This window comes from Alligator mississippiensis, chromosome 14 (assembly GCF_030867095.1).
Source record: "Alligator mississippiensis isolate rAllMis1 chromosome 14, rAllMis1, whole genome shotgun sequence".
Taxonomy (NCBI): Eukaryota; Metazoa; Chordata; order Crocodylia; family Alligatoridae; genus Alligator; species Alligator mississippiensis.
Window position 1 is genome coordinate 16,155,439 of NC_081837.1, and position 24,693 is coordinate 16,180,131.

Genomic DNA, 24,693 nt, shown 5'->3' on the forward strand with positions numbered 1-24,693 from the left:
CTGGAAGCATTCCTGATCTTTCACAAGCTAGCAAAATAAAATGCCAAGAGCTTGTCTATCATTTAGATCAGTAGGCAAGAAAGTTTGGCTAAATGTAATAGAAAGGGGTTGTTAACAAGGAGTTTTCAGTGCATGGCCTTCAACTCAAGAAACTGCATATGCTAAAAAAACAAACACCCCCTCTCCCCCAACTCAAGAACTTGTATACCCCTCTCATCCAACGTTGCCCAACCTGTTAATTTCAGTTCACACTTCAAGGCCTATAATTTTTCCTTAGAGACCTGGATGGGTTGGGTTGGTTGTTTCAATTAAGTTTGAGTAGGATGAATTGACTGGTGAACTGGAAGATCTCTTTCAAAATCAGTATTTCACTGTTATTCTTTGTCTATCAAATCTAGTTTAGACACATGTTTAATCAAAAGACGGTTTAATGGAATGTGTGTTACAGGACAGTGTGTATAAGAGTTTTCAGGATGCACCATAAAATTTGTATAAATTTGATGTAAAAAGAGAGCTTTGACTAGGACTTCTTCCCATAAATGCCTGTTAGCAACTTTGAAACTTTACAATATCAGAGAATCTATATATGCACAAAGTAATGCCTAAAAGCCATTGTTACTGTTGGAAAACACTGTTTGTTCTTTTTTTTTTTGTACACCTTTCTTTAAAACATGCCCCATATAGAGACATTTAGAATGGCAGCTTTATGCACCATCATGACTATTTAAAATCTGCACAATGGCTAAAAGTCTCCAGAGGGATGTCACAGCAACTCCATTTCTAGGATTGGCTTTAACTCCTCAAGTCTAGCCTTTAGCAAATAGTCTGGTGACTGTATGGCCAGATGACATGAAAGCGTGCGCTGTAACTGACACAACCAAGGAAATATTCCTTATAGACATAAGAAATATGAGCATACTGGAAATTCTGATCATGTTATATTGGAAGTAACAATGTTAAACTAGTTTTGAAATATGCATAGCTCTTCTAGAGGGTGGTTAATACTACGGTTGCATTCGGAATCTATTACAACTATGATAAAACAGCTGTCACATCTATTCAGTATATCATTTATTGCAACAAATTCCTTCGTTATGACAGTAAAATAGAAATGTATCATTCTTCTTGCGCTAACTTTGTGAAACAACGGGTGCATGGTGACAATTTTCTTAATGTGTGACATTTCCAAAACAAATTATGCTCAGGAAAACCTTCCACTAAAGTTGTCATTTATATAGCAGTCAGCTCTTGTATAATGTTACATTATGAACTGGCTACAGTGTTAAAATTTTAATAAGTGGGACTCCAAAATATGTACAGCATGCCAGTGTGACATGATTTACAGATTCTGTTGAGGTACCTTGTATTGCGTGTGGTGTTGTCAGTTGCCTGATTACAGTTGAGACAGTTAATGGCTCCATCTTCCAAACTTGCAAAACACAATTAAATTGTTAAACACGATTTTACTAGCTCCATTTTCATCTCTTCCTTTTCTGTTTTTAGAAAGTTGCAAGAGACACAGATGTCGACAGCCTCAAAGCTGGAGGAGGCTGAACAGAAAGTTCAATCTTTGCAGACAGGTTTGACAATACTATTCTGAACTATACCAATGACAAGGATGGGGGGTGGGGCAAGGGTACAATTAAATGAATCACAAATGAGTGCGAATCAGATATTTCAAGTCTGCTTTACAGTGGAAGGAAAGGTCCGACAGTGCTGAAAGTATCGTGTAGATCAGCCGTTCTGCTGGGCTGCCTACTGCAACTGCACACTTGTGGCACAACCAGTTCCTAGCAAAGGAAGTAGGCCTGGCCTGTGGCAGAGTAGATAAATTATTGGAAAATGCCCCAGGAACTGAAACAGGCCATGAAACTGTTGACCACTTCCACATTGTATTTTACTGTGATTTTTCACAGACTTCTGGTCTGGACTATAATATATGGTGGTTTCAGTAAGAATCTTATTTTTGCTGATGTTTCTTGCTAGTTCACATCAGCCGTTTATTTTACTATTCATCCTTATACACCTGCATTTGCCAGGTGCGAGCATATTTGGTTTCTTTTCCCATAAGAAAACAAAAATTTAAATTTGAATCCCTGAATTGACTGGAATAAATATTTTAGTTGAATGAGCAATTTAACCAGCTTCCATCTGAAATGAGTAATAACTAGCTTCATTAGCAGAATGATAACTGAGAACTTCTACAATTTAAAATAAGAAGGTTAAAAACAAGTTTGCTTTTTTAAGTCATTTATTTGGTCAAGTATAATCTTGTTGCAAGATGATTCTTAAACAGAAAACTATTCACAGTCAAATAAAAAAAAATGAATAATCTGTTTGCATTGCACAGCTTTTATAGTACCTATAATGTTTCTTATGCCTTTTAGCTTTGGAAAAATCCCAGGCAGACCTTTTTGACCTGAAAACAAAATACGATGAAGAAACTACTGCAAAGTAAGGTTTAATTATTTTCTTCTTACATGTCCTCCTTTTTTTTTTTTTTTTTTTTTTTTTTTTTTTTTTTTTTTTTGCCTCTGTTCGTTGGAGACAGATCAAACAGCAAGGTTTTTAGGAGGACAAATCTTTACAAAAACATAAGGATAATTGAATATAGTCTTCTGAAACTTTATTATATTATTCTAGTTTTCTTCAGGTGTCCTGACTCATTCTTCCCTGTTTCTGAGCATTTTAGTTATGTTTACTATGTAAGCACCTTCTATTCTGTGTCATATCATAGCAGAAAAATCTCAGAGATAAGATGCTTATTGTGATTTTTCCCACCTCAGTGAAGAACGATTTAACTCGGGATTTTATTGTAATTAAGTTCCTTGGTTTTACATGCCTTCCGAGTAAGGTGACTAATTGGTGTGTACCAAAGTACAGTGATAATCAATAAAAAGTCAGCATTTGCCCATAATACCACACTGTAGCAGTTGCCTAGATTTAGCCCAGGACTTAGCTATGATATCAGTGAATAAGTACTGGACTTTTTAATGGCAGCCATTATAAATGCTATGTTCAATTATCTCCTGATTTTTATGACCCGATAGTGCAGGAAACAAAAAAGCCAGAATCTTGCTATTTTAAAAAAGCACTTTAAATATTTATTTTAAAAGGAGGGTTTGACCTGAGAAGGAACTCATATGACCCACAGTAATTCTAATGCTTGATTGAGTCCAAAGGAGGAGATTCCTCTTTTGGAAATGTCAAAGTAAAGGAATACTTTAGGATCAGGCCTAGTGATTTCATAGGCACAAGACAAAAGAGGCCCATTTATCTCACCAAGTATCTGAATCAAAGGTAACTGCATACAAGGTGAAGCAGATTCCATAGAATCACTACATCCTTTCATCTTTTATGTGAGCAGTGGCAAGACAGAGAATAGCAGAATATAGAGCAGGGAAAGCCTAGGCTGTTTTCTTGCCATTATGCTAGAAGAGCATAACATGTGCTGGAGAAAGACCTAGGTTGAGTTGCTCTCTAGCACGATACAGACACCAGGAGAATCACTGAAATTATATCTATACTGCTGTAGTATGGCTTTCTGTAGCACCATACATGCCATATCCAGCCCAAACTGGAAGTAATGAAGCCACCTTAATGTAGTACTGGATATACACCCGTAGGTTCTGAGTCTTAGAAGAGCACCCAACTCTACATTAAGACAGTTACTTTTGCTTTGGGAGCATACATGGGATAGGCACAGAATCCCTCAGTATGATATTTTGTGACATTGTACTGAGCCAATATGGAAATATTTCGACTCCTCAAGTCACAGTCTTGTTCTTATGGTGCTCTAGGAACAGTGCAACAAAGCATTGCCCCAAACTGGGCCACGTTATATTTTAAGCTTTAAGAAAAAAGGGTTGCCTATATTTTGTGGTAGCTGTCAGCATTTAAGTATAGCTAATGAAGCTTAGCTGGCATACTTTTTTAAAAGGTATGTGAATCTGCACCCATCTGAATTTCTTGGGGTGTATCTCTCTTCCTATTCAGGATTGATCCTGAGTGTTTTCTTAATGGGCCTGAACTGTGTGAACTAGCAGTTACTAGTGCTAGTTTTATGCATAGGAAGAGAGACAAAAGATATTTCTGTTCTATCCATTTCAGGAATCTCCCGGCATATTACTTGTTTCTCCTTCTTGGCTCTGATTATAGACATTGGAAACTGGAAATAAGGTACAAAAAAGCTGGAAAATAGGTGTGGGCAGATTTCCCATGCTTTTTTGTTTTCCATCACGGTAATTTCTGTAGTGGAGAGCCCTGATATTAAGGAGAAGCTCGTGGAGAAGGGTGAGATATTGCTCAATGGGGATATCTTAATATGGATGGTTAGCAGATTTATGCTAGAGGGTAGTCTTACAGTCAGGGCTAACCAGCAATATAGATTAGCACTTAGGTTGCTTATCGACTTTAAAAAAACAAAACAAAAACAACCCCCAAAACCTGGCACTTTAAACTCCATGTGCCCCTGCACATGCCCAGAAGAGGCATCGCATTAGTTGGACCCGGCTCACCCAACACCCAATATCTGTATAGATTGAGTGCTTTAGTGGGGCTTGTTTGGTGCTTTTATCTAATATTCAGTCAGCTATTAGATAAAAGCACCAAAAGGCCCTGCTGAAACACCCAAGCTATGCAGACGCTGCAGAGCCAGGTCTAACTAATCTGCTGCTTCTTCTGGTAAAGTGCATTTTGGGGTTTTTTGTTTTTTTTTCATATCTGTCAACAGCTTTAGTGAGCAATCCTGCAAGTCCTAAAGATCCTTGATCACTATGGAGGGCATTAGGAGATGCAAAGCTTAGAACTTGAAGTATTGGGCCCAAAGTTTGCTGTTGAAGTAACTTTTATCTCCTTAGGTGAAAATTAAGTAGATTTTGGTTATTTTCTTTTTCCCTTTCTTGTTTGAAACACCTAATATGAAGCTTGAAAGTATCTTATTTCCTGATTGAATGAATCCTTTTACAGCTGACACACATTGATAATGATGTTTATAACGAAACTTGAAATTTAATATAGTAGGGCTGTTAAACAATTAAACTTAATCGTGATTAATTGCACAATTAAAAATATTAGTTGCAGTTAATCACGATTGTAATCGCACAGCTGAAAACTCGAAATTATGCACAGAAAAACCCAAAATTATGCAGGTGCTTTGTATGGTTGGGGGATGGGTGTGGAATGTGTGTGTGCATGTGGGGTGGAGTTTGTGAAGGTGTGGGGGCTGTGGGTGTGTGTATGGGGTCTGGAGCCCGGGCAGGGGGGTCCCCACATACCCTGGCAGGATGCCCAGTTTGAGTGAGGTCTCCACAGAGCTGCCCTGGGCCCAGGACATGCATCCCACCCAAGCACCACTGGCAACGCAGGCTAGCGGCAGCTGTTCTGGCTCTGGCCCAGACCCAAACATCCCCGCTTACTTGTTCAGCAGCTCTGTGCACATCCCTGTGAGATGCAGGCTCCGGGAAGCTGCAAAAGGAAACCCCAAACAACCCCCAGACAGGTCCCCAAGCAGCCAGTCTGGCAGCACTGGGGCCTCAGGGAAGGTGGTGCTGGGTCATGGTGTGGCTGTCTGGCACCCTCAGTCCCCACAGCGTAGGCTTTGGGTGGGTAGGAACCACCTGGGAGCTCTGAAACAAGCTGCTTCCAGGTCCCCGCACATCTCTGGTCTGGGTCCCTGGGAGCAGTGACAATGGCAGGATTCCCGCAGAGCCTCCCGCAGTCCCCACCTCGTGCTGCCCTGCACACCTGCCAAGGGCAGCCCCTGCCAAGGGCTGACAGAACCTGAGCTGTGCCCAGCGCCAGCACCGCTGAGCTGGGCAGAGCCACTGCTCTCCTCTCTGTGCCACCTGGGCTTCCACTGGGCCCCACATGGAGCTGCTCGACCACTGTGTCCCAGCAGGAGCGCGGATGGCACAGGGGAGAGTGGTGGCTCCGCCTGGCTCAGCAGCAGTGACACTAGGTGTGGCTTGGGGTCCATCAGTGCTGGGCTGGGGCCAGGCTTGCAAGGCAGTGCAGAGCGGGAGCTGTGGGAATCTCACCGTCATTGCTGCTCTCCAGAGGCCCTGACTGGGGATGCATGGCAACCTGTGGGTACGGAGGCGGCTCATATCGGACCTCCCAGGTGGTCTTGACCCCCAGCACTGCCAGCCCCGCTGCTTGCAGCCCCGGATCAGGGTTGTGTGGGGTTGGGTGGGTGTGCTCCTCCTTCCCCACTCCCTTCCTGCTGCAGCTGCCTGGAGCCCACACCTGGACTACCCTGCATCTCTGCCCCACTGGGCGGCCTGGAGGCAGCGGTCACAGTAGCAGAGATAAGCCACAGGGCAGCCAGGGCGCAGGGTCCAAAACCACATATCCCTCCCCCCTTCCTGCTCTGCATCCAGCCACTGGGAGTACACTTATTAAAAAAGGTTGAAAACCTCTGCTGGACTCCCAGACTGAACACAGGGCCAGAGAACCATGCTCTAGCGCACTACCCCTGGCTTCTGGCCTGAGCCACTGCAGGCATGTGGCTGCATTTCCTGAATCAAAGGTAGATGTCTGTTCACTTCTGCTTCAATTTAATCTGTGCAGTTTAGATTAACCTGCAAAGACTGAATCAATTCAGCCTCAGGCTTTTTGACTGTCTGTACTTAGCCAAAGTAATGTTGTAGCTCTGATGGTCCAGGAATTATTCAAGAAAGAAGGATTTTTTTGCGATGTTATCTTTCATCGGACTGACTGCGTAATTGGAATAGAGTTAGACAAGCTTTCTAATGCAAAATATTCTTCTTCAGGAGGCCATGAAGGTCATTCATCATGCTCCCTGGCATCCACCATTATTGGTTTAGAGATTCCAGAGGAATCAGCTCTAGCTATTCTCTCCAATGAATATTAATAGGTTTATCATCCATGATTTTTTCTAGCCTCTTTTTGAAACTGGCCATGATATATGCCTCTACCACTTCCTGTGGCAGTGAATTCCACAAGTTTAAAACTGCTGCATTAAAAAGTACTTCCTCTTGTTAGTTTTAAACTTGGTCCACATCCTTCATGATTTTATAGACCTCTATCATATCCCCTCTCAGCCTTCGCCTTTCCGAAGTGAAGAGTTCCTACCCTTTTTAGTCTCTCTTAGTATGGCAACTGCGCCAGACCCCTGATTGTTTTGATTGCTCTTCTCTGCTTCTCTGTAGCTTTTCTAATTTTACCACATCCTTTTTGAGATGTGCATACCAAAACTGTTCACAGTATTTACGATGCAGGCACACCATGGATTTCTGTAATGGCATGATGATGTTCTCTGTTTTGTTTTCAATTCCCTTCTTAATGATGTCCAACATTTCATTGACTTTTTTGGTTACCCCTGCACATTGAGCTAATGTTTTTAGAGAACTGTATAAATGGCTCCAAGGTTTCCTTCCTGAGTTGTAACAGCTAGTAGCACCCAGCATTGTGTACGTATAGTTGAGATTTGCTTTTCTCCAGCTGTATTACCTTGCACTTAACAGCACTGAAGTTCATCTGCCATTTTTGCCTGCTCACTTAGCTTGGTGGGATCTTTTTGTAGCTCCTCCTCATCAGCTTGGGACTTGATAACTCAGAATAATTTGGTGTCATAAGCAAACTCGGAGATTTCACTGTTCACTCCCATTTCCAGGTCACTGATGAAAATACTGAACAAATTTGGGCCCAGCACAGGTCCTTGCAGGGCCTCACTTTTGACCTCCCTCCATTTTGAAAAATGACCATCTAACCATACCCTTTATTTCCTATCTTTTAACCAGCTCTCAATCCACACAAAACTTTCCCTCCAATCCCATGGCAACACAGATTTTTTTAAAAGCCTTTGATGAAGAACCTTATCAGAACCTTTTTGAAAATCCAAATATATTATGTCAGCTGGATCCCCCTTGTCCATGTGCTTGTTAATACCCACGAAGAACTTCAGCAGATTGATGAGGCAGGATTTCCTTTTGCAAAAACTATGCTGATTCTTCCCTAGCAGATCATATTTGTCCATGTGACTGCTGATCTTATTCTTTATTATAAATTCTACCAGCTTGTCAGGGATGAAAGTGAGACTCATCCGTCTGTAGTTCCCAGGATCATCTCTGGAGCCTGTTTTGAAGATGGGCATTATGTTGGCAACCTGCCAGTCCTCTGGCACAGAGGCTGTTTGTAATGATAGGTTATATACTATTGCCAACAGTTCTTTCACCTTTGAGTTCCTTCAGAGCTCTTGGGTGAATGCCATCTGGTCCTAGTGACGTATTAGTATTTAATTTATCAATTTGTTCTAAAACATCTTCTGTTATCATTTCAGTGTGGTCTAACTCTTCAGGCCTGTCTACTAGGAAGGATAGATCTGGCATGGGGACTTCCCTGGAATTTTCTGCAGTAAACACTGATGCAAAGAATTTGTTTAGCTTCTTTGCTATGGCCTTTTACACCCTAGTCATCTAATAGTCCCAGCATTTCTCTAGCTGGCTTCCTGCTTCTGATGTATCTAAAGAAGTTCTTATTATTAACTGGAGCCTCTTTTGCTAGCTGCTCCTCAAATTCTTTTTTGACCTGCTTTATTTTGCTTTTCTACTTGACCTGCTTGTGAGCTTTCCTGTTTTCCTCAGAGTTGAAAGAGATGTGAAAAATGAAAAACAGTAAAAAATTGAGAAACGCTTTTGAAATTCTTTTGGTCTAAATCTGAGGTTTTTCATTTTAAATGTCTATGATTTTGATCTTCAGTGTCTCTTTAAATGATTGATTCTAGTCCTCTGATTTAAGCCATATGAACTGGAATGGTTACACAAAGAAAATAAGATAATATTACATTTTCATTTTTTTAAAGCTAACAGTACTTGCAAATTTTTCAGTTTTGATTTAAAGTTACCTATTATTTTTGTGATAGCAAACGTAGTTGATAGAAAAACAAAAGAGAAGAAAAATGGAGACCTTCAGCATCTCAGCACAATGGGCTTGGATTTTCCCACAGCAACTTTTTAGAAACATTTTTGAAGTTGCAACTTAACGTGTAAAAATTGCCTTTTTATCTTTAGGCAGTTTTCTAATATTTCTAGTGTAAAGTGATATGTGCAAAGCTAGGCACAACACAACCTGGGTTCTTGAACATTTGCTAGCTGTGCAAGTTAGCATTGAGACCAGTTTCTGAAATTTAAAACCTTTTATTAAAATTAACCTCTCTTGTTCAATCTTACCTAAAGTTTTCCCTTTCTTACTAATTAACAGGTAGAACATATAATAATTTCTTCCACTGGGAGTCTTGTGTCATCTGAGTACTCTTTCCTGGCCCTCTTTATTGAACAAACATCCTATGCTGAGGGCACTGAAGGTGTTAATGACAAAAAGAAGTTTATTATGTGCAGTCATTGCAGTGTGTCAGCTGGAATATCAGAAGCTGAATTTGACAAGATGGCAGCAGTAAAGTTTTCCATGTGTAGGCTTGAAGTAAAATGTAATTAGCCTTTATGCGCAGAACAAGGATCCATTGATGAATACAGCTGGTCTTTGTTTTCTTCTGTCATTGAGTGTGGGAGGTAAAAGTGTTCTTCTTCATGTTTATTAATGCAAGATTCCTTAGACAAATGGCAAGTACAGTTTAATATTTGTTGGAACACAGAGAGGCTTGCCAAAACAGTTGTTGTGTAAGAGGATTTCAAGGTTTTCAGATTATAATCATCTCTGGGTTAAATAAATGAATGATTACTCTGCCTTTTTCAATTAAAGAAGCACATCCTCTCTTGAGGCCTAATACTGTTTTTGTTTGCAGTCCCACATGTTTCTATCTGCAAACCTGGATTTAACCAACGCTAATGAGTTTGATCTGGAGATTCTATCAAAGCTGGAAGTGAAAAGCAAACTCTGAATTTGAGCGTCATTAAAATTAAGGAATAGTGCTTTTTCCCCTAATGAAAATAAACTTTTTTTCCTCTGTAGCAAAAGAAAACTCTTACATGTGTCTCCTTCATTTTCTGAGAAAATATATCGCTTTCCTTTCACTTCTCTTTGGTTGCACACTCCCAGCAAGTGTTTGAGATTCCTAGCTAAGTTGCTAATGCTCCCGGCCAAAATGATGGAATTCCAGTTCTAAATGAACTCCAGAGCCACCTTTTTGCTCTTACTCCCTCCCTGCTCCCCTTCTCCTCCCTCCCGAAATAAATGCATTTTAACTGGAAAAGGATCTTCAGTGCAGCACATACAGTAGGCTTGTTAAGTTACTGTTAACATGTGGGTTGAGGCTCTGTGCTTTTGATGAAAGAAAATATCAAATTTCACTGAAATATTACATTTTCCCCAGTAAATACTAGGTAGTTGTATGAGGATTTGAGAGATTGTTCCTAGCTGTACAATAAGAAGCCTGATTTTATAATAAAATAACATTTAAAAGGTTTTGAGAAACAAACTCAGGTTATTAACTCTACTTCCATGTTGCTTGTCGATATGACTTTTCATAGATTCATAGGTTGTTAGGGGCTGGAAAGGACCTCGTAGATCGTCGGGTCCAGTCCCTCTGTACTAGGCAGGAAAAGACAACTGGTGTCAAGCGATCCCAGCCAGGTGACTGTCCAGTCTCTTTTTGAAGATTTCCAGGGTTGGTGACTGCACCCCCGCTGGAGGGAGTTTATTCCAGAGTCTGGACACCGTGACTGTGAAGGAGTTTTTCCTGGAATTGAGCCTGAAGCGGCCTTCCAGGAGTTTGTATCCATTGCTCCTGGTGTTCACCAGGGGTGCCTTGGTGAATAGCTGTTCACCGAGTTCTTGATATGTTTCCCCTGATGTAGCGGTAAGCTGCTACCAAGGCCCCGCTCTTCTGTAGGCTGAAGAGGCCCAAGTCCCTCAGCTTCTCCTCGTATGGCTCGTCTTGCAAGTCCCTGATCATACGGTGGCTCTTCTCTGGAGCTGCTCAAGTTTTTCCACGTCCTTGTTGAAGTGCGGTGCCCAAAACTGGACACAGTACTCCAGCTGCGGTCTTACCAGCACAGAGTACAGTATCACTTTCTTAGTTTTGCATGAGATGCAACAGTTAATGCATGCCAGTGTGTTGTTTGCCCTGCTGGCCACAGCACTGCACTGCCGGCTCACGTTCATGCGATGGCCAGTCACTACCTCTAGGTCCCTTCCGGTGCAAGTCAGTGTTGCCACCAAGCTTGTAGTTCTGTTGGGGGTCGCTTGCCCCCAGATGGAGCACCTTACACTTCTGAGTGTTGAACTTCATCTGGTTCTGGTCTGCCCAGCTCTCCAGCCTGTCCAGGTCCGCCTCTATTTGCAGTCTATCTTCTGGCATGACCATGGTCCCCCATAACTTGGTTTCGTCTGCAAACTTGGCCTGGAGCTTTTTACCCTCATATCTAAATCATTGATAAAGATGTTGAAAAGCTCCAGTCCAAGCACGGACCCCTGAGTGACACCACTGGCCACTTCTCGCCAGGACAACACAGATCTGTTCATGAGAACTCTCTGGGTCCTACCATGCAGCCAGTTTTCCACCCACTGAACTGTTGAGCAGTTAAGCCCACAATCTTCCAATTTTTCCACAAGGATATTGTGGGATACCAGATCAAAAGCCTTTTGGAAGTCTGGGTATATAATGCCGACCGTCTCTCCTATGTCCAGGTGGTGAGAGACCTGTTCATAGAAGGAGATGAGATGGGTAAGACGAGACCTACCCGTGACGAAGCCATGCTGGCTGTCGTTCAGAATTTTACCCTCAACGAGCGTATCGCGCATAGATTCTGTAATGAGTTTTTCCAGGATTATCCCTGGGATGGAGGTTAGTTAGGCTGATTGACCTGGGTCCTCCATCTTCCCCTTCTTGAAGATGGGCACAATGTTGGCACTCTTCCAATCCTCCCTGTGTGCCATGATTTCTGAAAGAGTTTTGCCAGGGTTTCCGCAGTGACCTCAGCCAGCTCCATCAGCACTCTCAGGTAAAGTCCATCTGGTCCTGCTGACTTATAAACATCTAGCTTTTCTAGTTGGTTTTGTACCAGCTGAGCATCTACAGTGGGAAGGCTATAATTCCCACCATGCCCCCTGTCATCCTTGTCTCACTTGTCTTTCCCCTTGGCTCGGTGAAATACTGAAGCAAAGTGGGCATTCAGGAATTCATTTTTTTCCTGAGTGTCCATTACCAGCTGTTTTGAGGTGTTAAGCAGGGGCCCCACATTTCCATTTGTTTTCCTTCTGATCCCTACATACCTAAAGAAGGATTTCTTATTGTCCTTGACTCCCTTAGCTAACTTAAACTCAGTCGCCACCTTAGCTTTCTTAATCATTTCCCTACAAATATGGACCGCTGTTGTATAGTCCTCCTTCAGGACTGTCCCTAGCTTCCACTGTGTGTACACCTCGTTTTTCTTTTTCAAGAGGACCGTGATGTCCCTATTGAGCCAGGAGGGCTTGCCAGCCCTTCTGCTACCTTTCCTCTTCATGGGAATGGTTTTCTTTTGTGATTCAAGGATTGTGTCCTTGAGGAATGACCACTCTTTGTGCACCCCATTCACCACCTGTCCCTAGTCCCACATCACCTCCACTACTGATGCCCTGAGCTTGTTGAAGTGAAGTCCAGGACTTCAATCCTGCTAGTTGATTTGTCAACCTTGCAGCAGACAGTGAACTTGATGCGCTCATGGTCACTGTCGCTCAGGCTACCCTCAATGTTCAAGCCACACACCAGATCATCTCCTTTGGCCAAGACCAAGTCTAGGAGAGCTATGGTTCAACCTCTGGTTGGCCCTTGTACTTGCCAAGTCAGCAAGAGCTCCTCCTTTCTAAATAACTTTTTATTTTTGCCTTGTAAAGCAAAGCATTTGCTGAAAATTTCAAACAAAGAAGTTTTGACGCTTTAATATCAGAAGCAGCCTGTAAAAAATATACTTCAAGTATCATGTAAAAGTAATCTTCCCTTCCCTTCCCTTCCCTTCCATCTCATTCCCTAAGGAATTAGAAAGCTCTCTTCATTTTATAGGTTTAAGTGATTTTATGAATACAGCTACAGGTGGATAAGTGCATATATGACCGGAAGAACTCTCTACTAGTACAAGATTACAAATTGCCTTGTAATATAGTTCCAGCTGATTTGTTTTAATCCTGAAATACTTCTTAATGAACAGTAAATCTAGGAAAGGACACAGCATAGTTACTGAAGGGCAGTCTATGATTTACCAGCCTTCAAATATCTTAAGTGCTTACCAGTGACTTAATATATCTGAATGATAGTTTTTCAGTGTTTTAGGGTCTGAATCTGCAAGCCACGTTTACTTGAGTAAATTTGACTTACATGATTTCATTAGCAATATTAAATATTATTGTAGTTATAGTAACACCTTAAATATCCTGTCAGCAAGACTGGGGAGGAATGCATTTTGCTGAGCAGACGTCTTTTTAAAAAGGTAGTCTCTGCCCTAAAGCTCTTCCAGTAAAAGCTAATGACAGCATACATATGAATGAAATATTTGGTAGTATTTGAGAGGAGAAAGGACAAATAGTAAGAGAAGCAAATTTCCATGTTTTCTGGCTGCTCACAGTGTAGTGTCTGCCTAGCCATTATCAAATATTAGTGTTCTTCAGAAATCATCTGAGGAGGGAGAGGCTTAAATATAACAAAACAGCAGCTTCATACGTGGATAAAAGTTGTGACAGGGCCTTAAGACAGAAAGCAACAATATCGTTACTCTCTCATTCCTCACAAATAATTTTCCTCCAAGGTGGTGTTAGTGGATGTGGGTTCAAATACTAGGGGCAAATTCTCTTGTTACATTGGGGGGATCCAGTTAGCTCCATTAACTCCATGGAAATCATCTCAAATTTATACTGAGAGCAGAATTTTCTCCCTAGGTACTGGTTTTAGTTTTATACTTTTTTATTAACAAAACAATTTTTCTTCTTAATGTACCAAGTTGTACTGACGTTTCACTTCTCAAATGTTTGTAATTTTCCATTTTGATGGTGCTTGGGACCAGGCTGATTTAAAAAATAAAGTCTTGCTCCCTCCAGCATTACATAATTATTTTGATAGATGTTCTCAAATGTTGCTTCCCCTGATTGAACCTGAAACACTGGTTAGTACGGCTGTGTTGTATGTGAAGTGAAACAGTTTTCTTTGCTGGGCCTTTAAGGGTTTAAAGTTTCCTATTTCCTGTTCTTTTGATGAGTCATTAACTTCTAATGCTTGTCTCTGGAATTATTATCCTATTTTAAATGATTTTCTTGAAAATAGACTCTAAAAACATTCAGAAGCTGTGTCTTTAATACCTTTTTTCCCTAAAATTTCCCACTTCTGTTACTACTGGTGTAGCCCCTGTGTGGGTGGGTGTGGGGAGAGAGAGAATGAGTGGGAAAGCACTGGATGAAGACCGTGGAGTCTTGAAGAGGATGAGTTTTTAAAAAAGAAAATAAAGTACAGCTATCCTGAATTTCCCTGAAACTTAAATGTATTTTGGATTTAGAGAGAGGTTTGTTTAATTGTGCTTCAGGCCTATGTAGTAAGGCTTTTACATGTAAGACGAGACGCTAGTTATAGCTGGAAATATTTTGGAGGCTGAGTTTACACATTTCTGCCTTCACTTTTAAACCTCTTTTGTGCAATTAGACAATAAATCTTGTACACATTTGCCTTCAGTCAAACTTCAGTTTTGAACTTACCACTTTTAGTGGGAGTATTGTGAGAAAAATATTGTGAGAGTATTTGCTGCAAGGAGTGAAATTCTCTGGATCGATAGGCTCCAACTTTTATTTTTGCTGGAGAGATCTAAGATGGGGACATGGCCAGAGCAGGGCTGAGCAGAGCCTGTGGAGAGGTGGGGGCAGAAATGGGCTGCCTGCTACAGTCTTGAGACCTCCTGCCCTGCTACCTTCCACCCCTCCCGGGAGCCCGCTCTGGCTGTGCCGCCATGGCAAGGCACTCTCTGCCTGCCTGGCAGCAGCAGGGGACACAACTCCATGTCACTGCCACTGCCACCATCTCCACTGCTGCTGGGTGGGCAGGAGGCACTTCACCATGTTGGCACAGCTGGCATAGAGCTCCTGGAGGGAGGGCCACAGGGTGGGAGGCACTGCACCCTCAGCGGACAGCCTGCATTTACCCCCGCCACAGACACAAATCTGGGGGGGCACATGCCTCCCCATGTCCCTCTCCCCAGGAGTGTGTGCAGCAGCAGGGAGCTGCCCCACCTGGATGGGCCACCCATAACTTTGTCCTGCATTGCACCCCTGCCCCAAGCTGCGTGCACCACCCTAACCGGGCAGCACCACCAGGCGCAGCCCCTGCCCCCCTCCCTCCCTCCCTCACTGTGGGGGCCCCAGTCTGCCCCACCCATAGACTTACCTGCAGGCAGCTGGGGGAGCTGCTCTCCACCGCTGTCTGGGGCTGTATTCCTGGCCACGTACGTGTGTGTATGTGTGCGTGTGCGCACATATGTGCATGGCACCCCCTGCGCCTCACTTCCCACAGCCCCTTGCAGGCTGAAACTCTGCCAGCCTGCAAGGGCAACCTGCTGTTTCTTGTGTTTGTTCGCAGTGAACGGAAAACCCAGATCCCTGCATGATACTGCGAATCTGGGACATAAACTGGGACCTGATGTTCCCATTTCAGGACTGTCCCACTCAATTAGAGATGGGTGGTCACCCTACCGTCTTCCCAAGTGGGGTCAGGGCCATTGGGCCTCCACGGCCTTGGTGCCTATGTCTGAATCACAGTATTATTGTCAGATACTTACCTTGGATAGAGTACTCTGAAAGCTTGGTTTGAATGCTCCATTAGCCTCTACTTGTGGATGGGGAACCTGAGGCGACATGACCAAGGCCAGCAAATGAGCGCTTGGCCGGCATCTAGCTGCAAATGAGGAGGCATGTGGGAGGGACTTAAAACACTAAATGAGCAATGTGTGGAGTTTTTTGTTTTGATTATTGTACTTCAAAATGTGTTGTATTTGATAAATAGAATGCAAAAAAGGTTGTATGAGTTCATGATGTAGCAAAGCTATGTTGTCACTTTGCTAAACACTTATAACGAGTCGATGTCTCAGGGATGTGGCGTTGTTGTAGCTATGATGATCCAGAAAATATGCAAGAAACAAGGATTTGTTTACTGGACCAACTGCATTGTTGGGAGAGAGAATAGACAAGTTTATGGGCACAAAATACCCTCACTGAGGTGCCTTTCTTAGTCAATGTATGTAAGTTTACTTAGACCTGTACTGGCTCTTGCAAGGGTATTTTAAATAACTCTTTAAATTTGTTTTGTTTTTTTGCTGCAATAAAACAGCAAAATATTTACCAACCCAGTATAAGAAAAGAAAAAAAAAAAGATGAAAACATTTGAACACACCCTGATCCCATTTGCTTTATCCTAGCATTGTGTTGAGATCCTCAGATAGAAGGCAGGTCCTGTATTAGTATAATGTGGTAAACTAAACAGAGTTTTATGATCTTATCACTCATGCTGGCAGTTTTCCTGAACGAGGCTGCCACTAAGGCTCCTTCCTCTGCCTGAATAACTGAGGAAAGCAGCTAGATTTTTTTCCCCTCCTCATTATGAATTTTGGAGAATCCATAGGGGCAAGCGGCATCTGTGTGGTCTTGTGCTTGGCCGTCTCTTCCTGTTCGCACTTGCAGGAGCCATTCTTCTGTAGGCTAGTTTAACTGCAGCTGCTCCCTGAATAGGAAAAAAAAGATAACAATGCAGCCACAGCCATGTTACCAGGTACAGGTTTCCCTTGCAAGTCTGAGAGAGTGAAAATTGAGTTCCCAAGCTAGCTCCTCTGCCCCACTTATTTAATCTCTACAAAGGCCAAAACCAACAAAGCTCCTGCAAAGGGCTTCTATGGGGGGAAAACAGGTACATTTTGCCGAGACCAAACTCCCCTCTTCCGTGGGCACAAGCCCCCCTCTGTGCGTGGATCATGAGAATCCTAGGGCCTTAATAACAGTCAACTGAGCTTGATTTTTCATTCTGTCCTTTTATCCTGACATTAAAGAATAAGAGTCCTAGTGTGCGAAAGTCAAAGGTAGCCAAGCAATAGAGTGTTTTTTTAATATAGCACCACTTCTTAAGAAGTTTTGTCCTTGAAAGCAAGTAAAGCACACTACACTTGCCATGGTCCTTGGGGCATAGCTACTGCTATACTTCAATAATAGGAAAAAGTACTCCGAATAAATCCATGGATCATCATAAACAAACAATTAATCTCTTTTCAATAGGAACTTGTCCTGTGCAATATGCAGGATTGCATATTTCCAATCATAAAGCCAAAGCCCTTCATCAGGTACCATATTAAAATGTGAAATGCTGCAATACTCTCTTCTTTACATAGTCATGCATTTAATGCATAATATATCTTTATTAGCATTTTCTTGAGACTCTCCTCCTAACACTTCTATAGATAGATTCCAGCTGCTTATCCTACTCCTACATGATGATTTTATGGGCAAACAAATGAGTCACATATTGTGTCTGTCACGCTCCCTCATATAATTGAAAAAGGTGGCTGCTCAAGCAAGTAAAGGAAACTTTCCTGTTGTGAAGCACAAAATTCTGGGCCCTGATAACATGTACTGTCATTGTTCCCATTATTTTCTTTCACTTTGGAAGAGTTTTGAAGGATAGCAGTGGGTTTGTACAGCCTTCTGTATATCAGGTTGATCCTTAATATCTTTTACAAATTAATTCCATGTTTTCATTTTTCTCTTTAGTTTCACTTGACACTTGGGGTATAGAGAGTTGCCTGTAATAATATCAGTCAGCTATATATCTGGCATGTAGATTTTTCAAGTTTCATTAAAATAGCTGTATGCTACTTCCGCATTAGACATTTTTTCCCAGTCTATCATCAGTTGTGGCTATAAATGTATCCTTTTACTCCCTTTAACTTCTGATATGGTGACCAAAATATCATAAATCTCTTAACCCAAAAACCTACCGTATCCCCTATATCAGGAGTGTCAAAGATATGGCCCTTGGGCTGGATCCCACCTGTGGAGCCCCATCATCTGGCCTCTGGTGTTGCCCCCAGATTTGCAGTTGACCCACATGCTAGTCTGGGATGTGCTGTACTTGGTGTCTGCTACAGACAGTCTAGGACCAACAGTGTACATGGTGCCTCTTCCCCCCTCCCCTTTCCCTGTGACCTCTTTGGGGCGGGTGCCGGGTGTAGCATAGGTCTTGGACCTGTTGGAGTGGGTCTGGCATGCAGGGGGGCCTGCATCTTGCACAGGGCCGGCCATGGATCTTTCTTCTGGCCCAAAGACTGGCTCCACAACACTCACCTGGCCCATGGGGCCAGGTGTGTTTCATGCCCCTGCCCTTCATGGTCAATAAAATTAGTATGGGGAGGAAATATTTTCAGTATATGTGTAAATTTCAAAGTTTTATAAAGTAGCCCTATTTACACAGAGCCTGTAAAAACCCCTAAATTGCCCAGATGCAAACTCTGTCTTGTATGTCCCTGCCCAGCTCAGATGCATATAGCTTTTAATAGGTACTGTAACCATTTGTGGGGCTCCAGATGTTACTGCTTTATTACTGGATGGATGTAGTATTAGACTTAATTGGGTTTAGGGTACAGCAGCATATCCAACTACTATACCAGATCCTGTAGCAGATCACCTTAGTTCACTGTCCTCTGGCATCCCAGGTGCCCCTTGCAGTGCAGCGTGCTAGTCTCAGCTGGTTCTCATCTGCTCTGGATGAGTGCTGAGCTAGCCCCGGCCCCAGGCTGTCACAGACAGGAGCCAGAAAAGCCTGCCTGTGCAGCTGGGTGGGGAGAGGGGTGTAACAGAGCTCTCCTGCTGCAGTCCTGGCCCCAGCCCGGAGCCAGCACAAAGGGAGGTGGGCCTGTAGCAGGGGACTCCGTTCCTTCTCCCCTCCCCCATCCCCACCTTACTATTCTGACAGCTGCGGGAGCTGGGAGCAAGGAGCAGGGATCAGAGACGCCCACCATGTGGCCCCCTCCAGCTTGCTGGCTCAGGTCTGGAGGCACCACGTGGCAGGGGCTCTGCTCCCCTGCCCCAACCTATCTGACAGCTGCGCAGCTCTTAGCTATGGCTCTCTGCCAGGCTGGGAATTGGGGGCAGAGGCATGGGGGACCAGAGCATCTGCTGCATTTACCTCCCAGCTGTGCTGGCTTGATGCCAGTGCCATGTGGCAGGGGACTCCGTTACCCTCCCCCCAACCTGGCCTCCTGACCACTGCAGGCAGCGGTTGCAGCTTGGCGCCACATGCCTGTCTGCCATGCTGGGAAGTGGGCATGGAGAAGTGGGGAGTGGAACCACAACCCTACTATGAGACCCTCGTCCAGCCCCCCAGACCCAAGCCAGCAAGCTGAGGGGGGGATCTGCATGGCAGGGGGCTCTACTTCATCCTCACCCCACTGCCCAATTGCCTGACAGCTGCACACCTGTCTACTATGCTGAGAAGTAGGGATGGGGTGAGAGGGAGCAGAGTCCTCCTTCCCCCCCCCCCCCCAGCTGTGTGGACCCAGCCCAGTACCCTGTAGACCCAAGCTAGCATAGCCAGGGTGGGGCATATGGTAGGGAGCTCCATTCCCCCTCCAGCCACCACTGATGATCAACAGGTGGCAGGGGTTAGAGCTGGGGACAGAAGCTGCACTGGCCAGTAAGGGGTGGCCGGCTGTTCAATTGGGCTTGGAATTATCTGGCAGCTGGCTGGGAGGTGCGAGTGCCCCAGCCTGCTGGCCTGAACCACTGCAGGCTGCCCCACAAGGCTGAGCTGGAGTTCTGTTTGCTCATGAACTAATCTAGGCCACTTAGAAAAAGCCACAAAAGTTACTGTGAATTTGCCTTGGGCTTTTTGAGCTTCTGCATCTAGCCTCTGTGTCTAGGCCACAAACTAGTCATACATGTCAATAACCAAGATATTTTCTGCAGCCTAGGTTGGTCTGTGTTAAATGTGCAAAAATTAGTATTTTCTGGCTTGCAGACTTTTATTAGGGTGGGCAGTCATTTGTTCCAGCTACTGTAGAGTTGTATAACAGTTACAGGGATAAGTCATAGGAAGACACAAAAATTCCTGTCATTTTCAGTAGGTTCTCCCCTAGTTCCTTATTAATAGAGAAGTTGCCAAATGGAGAAAGTGGATAAGTTATTTGGCAGTACTTTGAACAGAAAGCTTGAGGTCTGATATCACATTTCTTTTGTTTCAGAAAATTAGTGGTGGCAGGAACATGCCATTCGTGGTGACCCAAGAAGTATTTTGTTGCATACATTTGCCCTGATCTCTAATGAAGGGACCATTTTATTACACTGATACTGTTGACTTGTGGTACAGAAAATATACACATAATTTTATTTATTTGGGTGAAATTACTAAAAAAATAATAAATGCTGTATTTGAATAAGGTGCTGGGAACTACAAATTAAGGACTGGGAACTGGGGGTAAGGAACCAACTTTAGCTGCTCCCTAGTGTTTGGGAGGATAAAGTATTGACCAAATCAAGGAGTGGTGAAATACCATACAATCCACACCCTCTTCTTCCCACTCCACCACAAAAAAAATGGCTGTTGAAAATTAGACTGCACTGCATGGTATAGGTGATAAATACAATAGGAGCAGTTTCTGCTTCTTACCCAGCGAAAGCAAAAGTAGAGCAATGAGCAGGCTTGGCTCCCTAGCTGCTGCTACTTGGTTCCTTACTACAAAGAGAACACTACACCGGATGTTTACTGTGGAGTTGACTAATTAGCTCCTCGGTAAAGTTTCAGCATCTACACATGCAGCATTATTAGGCTGCAGTAAACTCATAAATTCCACCCTAGGTTAGTACTTGTAAACACAAATACGATCCTACACCAGCGTTCTTTAGTACACAGCAACACGTATGTAGATGCTGATGGGACTGGCTAGGACATGAGTTTGCTTCAGTGTCGGGGCTGCCTGCCAGCTAGCCCCGCACTGGAGCACCCTCTTGCCCCAACCATCCCCTCCGCAGCACGTTGAACATTGTTGAAGCAGCCCCAGGCCCTCTGCCAGCTGAGGCTGTTCCACCCCAGCTCAATGTGCTCTGGTCCTGGGCACATGTGTAAATGCAGCACCCGTGAGTAATAAACTCCAGTGCGATAAATGCCAGCATTTATTGTATCACATTAATTGCACGTGTAGATGTGCCCAGAAAGATCTTTTCATTCGTTCTGCCTTTCAGAAACAAAGTGTGCATCTTATTTTGGGATATGTTATATGCCATAAAATACAGTAAGGACAGTATGGATGCAAATATGAAATCTAATAAAAACATGCATACTTGTTAACATTTTCATTAGCATTCATATAGTATGTTTTACAAATAATAACATTTCTACAGCATTGGAAAACTATAAGACTACTCCTTAACATCTATCTAGTATAACTGTTATGAAAAAAATATGTCCAAATCCCTAGCTGCTACTGCTGCTGTTTTGTTTTTTTTTACCAACTGGGAAACTGAGGCATGAAGAAGTTGACCAGGGCAGTGTTAGTGTCACAGCTTGAATCAGAGATCAGCAGTCACTTCTTTCCTTTATGTATTTGTATCTTCACTCTTTTTGTTTAGATGGCATTTCTCAAGATGCACAGCAAACCCTGCCTAGTTCAATTTAATTTATAAGTTGTAAAGGCAACTTTAGTCGCATTTGAATTTTAAAAAAATGCAGTTTATGGTTGACACTTTCCTTTAGAATAGTTCTTTATTCAGTGCCTTGCAACAAGTGACAGACTGACATTTTTCAATGTGGTTAGCATATTGACTCACATACCACATACACATTTCCTCCAAAATTAGCCTTCTAAAATTGGTGTTAGTGTCTTAAATAGGAAGGTTGGTTTTCTGCCCAGAGTAGCAGCAGTGGCATTTCTATTCAGGCAGTGCTCAGGGAATCAATTGACTTCATGGCTCATTAGAATCTACTTGATTCCTGCTTATTGCCCTTCCTCCAACAGATGTTAATGATCCATTGCTTTTCAATGGTCTTGATTTTCCACTATTCAAACTATCCTGTCTTTGGCAGTTTTACTGAAGGTTTTGCAATTTTAGCTATTCCTCATATCAGCTACTTCTCACCTCTCTCCTCCTTTTCAGTGTCTTGCAGACTATTCTTAGCTCTTTTCAAAGTCCTAGATTGACGGATAGGGTCCAGTCTTCAACAGCAGCTACAGTTTCAGCTTTTGCCAGAGCAGTTAGGAGCTGCTGAAAATTCTGCTCTGAAAGGGTTAAAATAGTAGCTTTTTCCTGAGCAGAAAAAGGAAAGCGTGTGAGTTGAAGATTAGGCTCTGTCCCTACTCTATGCCCCTAAATCCGAAAAAATCTTTTTTCATTCTGCCTTGCCAGAAATAAGGTGCCCGTGAAATGCAAGAAAATGCTATATTTTGAGTGCTTTGGGCTGTTAGAAAATGTTGACTTTACCAACTTCTCCTTGATCCTTTGTTCAGAAACCGACAACCCTATAACTTTTAAAGGAATTATTTTTGTTTTAAAATACTTGAGGTTTTGATTCTGTTTATGGAGTTAAATGTATATGTTCCAGCTGCAGGGTAAACTGAGCCGTATGCCCTTTTTTATTCCCTGTTGAGTGCACCCGTTAGGTGCTGAAGATCTAGCTTCCGGTGAGCTCACGAGTTCAAGATGCTGTTAGGCTGGGTTTGAACCCCTCTGCTTCTGAACCCCAGCAACCCAAGCCCAGCTCGGGTTTGGCACAGTTTCTTTTCCTTTCCATTCCCTTGCCTTCAGGAGCCTGTGATAGGATAAATTGGCAAGGAGCCAGAAACAGCATCGTTAGGACAATGCATTATTTATTCATTCCACAGGGGGCATAAGGCATTAGAGCCAAGGGTAAAACATAAAGACGACTTGTATATATGGGTCCTACTTATTTTTTTAGTTTCCCTTGCCAGCTTTTGTAAGTTCTCCTCCACTCAGATAACTCCTCCTCTAAAAGGAAGAAGCAGCCTATCTTGCTGCAGCAGTTACTGCATCTGTGTCTATTGATGTGCATAGGTATCTTTTTGCCTACAGCTTCCTCCCTTCCTCCTATTCTAGCATATTAGAGGTTTGAAGATGCCTTTTGCCTTGGACAGAGCAAACCTTTCTAGCCTGTTTGGTGACAAACAGGCTATTTTCCAATTAATCGTTCTTTCCCATTGTTTCCTGGAGGAGCCTTATAGTAAACGGTTTCATTTTTTAATGGCTTTCCCTGTTTATATCTTCCTTCCTGCCCCTTTGATTTAGTTTCTACTATTCTGCATCAGACAGGTTAATATCAAACAGATGACCTGAAGGGTGTAGTGTATATTAGTCCCAAATACGCCATATATAACACCATCCTTCTCTGTATATTGGAGAGTGATCAATTGCTATGAATTTGGTTGAAAAGTCCTTTTCAATTCTGTAATGGATATTGGTTACATTGTTGCTAGCTTAATAAATACAGTATTAACCAGCAGTTAACTGACTGGTTAAAACTGAATTTAGTCCCTATTGGAAATGCTTCAGGGGAAATGGGAACAATTTATCCAGCATGTTATCCCACGTGATTGTGATAATAGAAAGGGTAACTAGAGCACTCTGCAGAAAGCTTCTCATACCCTGCTCTGCATTTCGCCCTGCTGTGTGTTTGGGAATCTCTGTTGTGTGTAAAACAAATGAAATGCCATGCCAAGCAGCTACCTATACAGCCAGAGTGCTCAGGATCCTTGTTCAAGCTGTTATTAAAAGATTTCATGAAGCAGCCTTAAAAATGAAAAGTTTCCTTTCTGAGGTGGGGGGGTGGAGAGAGAGAGATAATTGAACTCATTGATTTGTTTCACGGTTTGTTTGCCCTTTCATTCCCTTCCTGAGGTGCTGTTTGTTGAGGAATGTCTCCAATTGCCAGAAAGACAGTGGGGTGTCTAATATTTCCCCACCAGCTCTCCTTTCAGCCAGAGCAGAGTACTGTGGCAAGCCTGCGATATGAATTTTTAATGCAGAACTTTATAACATAGCCCTTGCAGCACGGCTGCACTACTCTCTTGAGCTTTCAGATTTAATGCTCTGATGAACAGAGCACAGACTTGGGGCATTCGGCATCAGTCAGAATTAACCCCTAAATTACCAAGTGTAGAGCAGTTAATTTCCCTGTAGATTAACGCACAGATTTGGGGGGAGGTTTCAAATAATGTGGAACTTGGAGAGGAAAAAAAATCGAAATAAATTTGAATTTGATTCTGAAAAAAACTGATGTGTAAAATGTTTTGGCTCCCTCCCCCCCCTCCCCTTTTCTAATTATAGGAATCTTTTAATATTAATTACTCTTTCTGCGTGCTACATACTTTAAAGAAAAACACTCCTTACAGAATATGGTGTTGCAAAAATCTTTTGCAGAGACTATTCAGGAACATAGAAGCATAACTGGCATATTGGATCAGACCACTTCTCTTTTTGTGATAGTGGCCCATACCAAATGCTGCAGAAAAAATGTTCTGTGATGAGGAATTTTAGAATAATTAACCCATAGGAATGTACTGTGAGATCTTTCAATTATTGGCTCTACTTTAAATCATGATGTATATCCCTATATTTTAAAATGATATCTAAAGTAAATGTGGATGTTCTTATCCCACAGCGTTGCTCAGGTCTTTAAATTTAGTGGCTAGTACAACCTAGCAATGTGTATAAGTGGTTTAAATTTATTCTTTCCTGGGCGCACCTTCCTAGGTGTTAATTTTCATTACCAGC

The 24,693-nt window shown here is 42.9% G+C and overlaps 1 protein-coding gene across 9 annotated transcripts in view; it reads left to right on the forward strand.

Annotated features, from left to right (window-relative positions):
* Positions 1-24,693, forward strand: part of CUX1 (cut like homeobox 1) — a 415,956-nt gene that overhangs the window by 207,828 nt on the left and 183,435 nt on the right. For all 9 annotated transcript variants that reach the window (XM_059717047.1, XM_059717050.1, XM_059717046.1 and 6 more), the window contains exons 7-8: positions 1,504-1,580; positions 2,388-2,454. In XM_059717047.1, the coding sequence (XP_059573030.1) occupies positions 1,504-1,580; positions 2,388-2,454 (144 nt within the window). The remainder of the gene's footprint in view (positions 1-1,503; positions 1,581-2,387; positions 2,455-24,693) is intronic.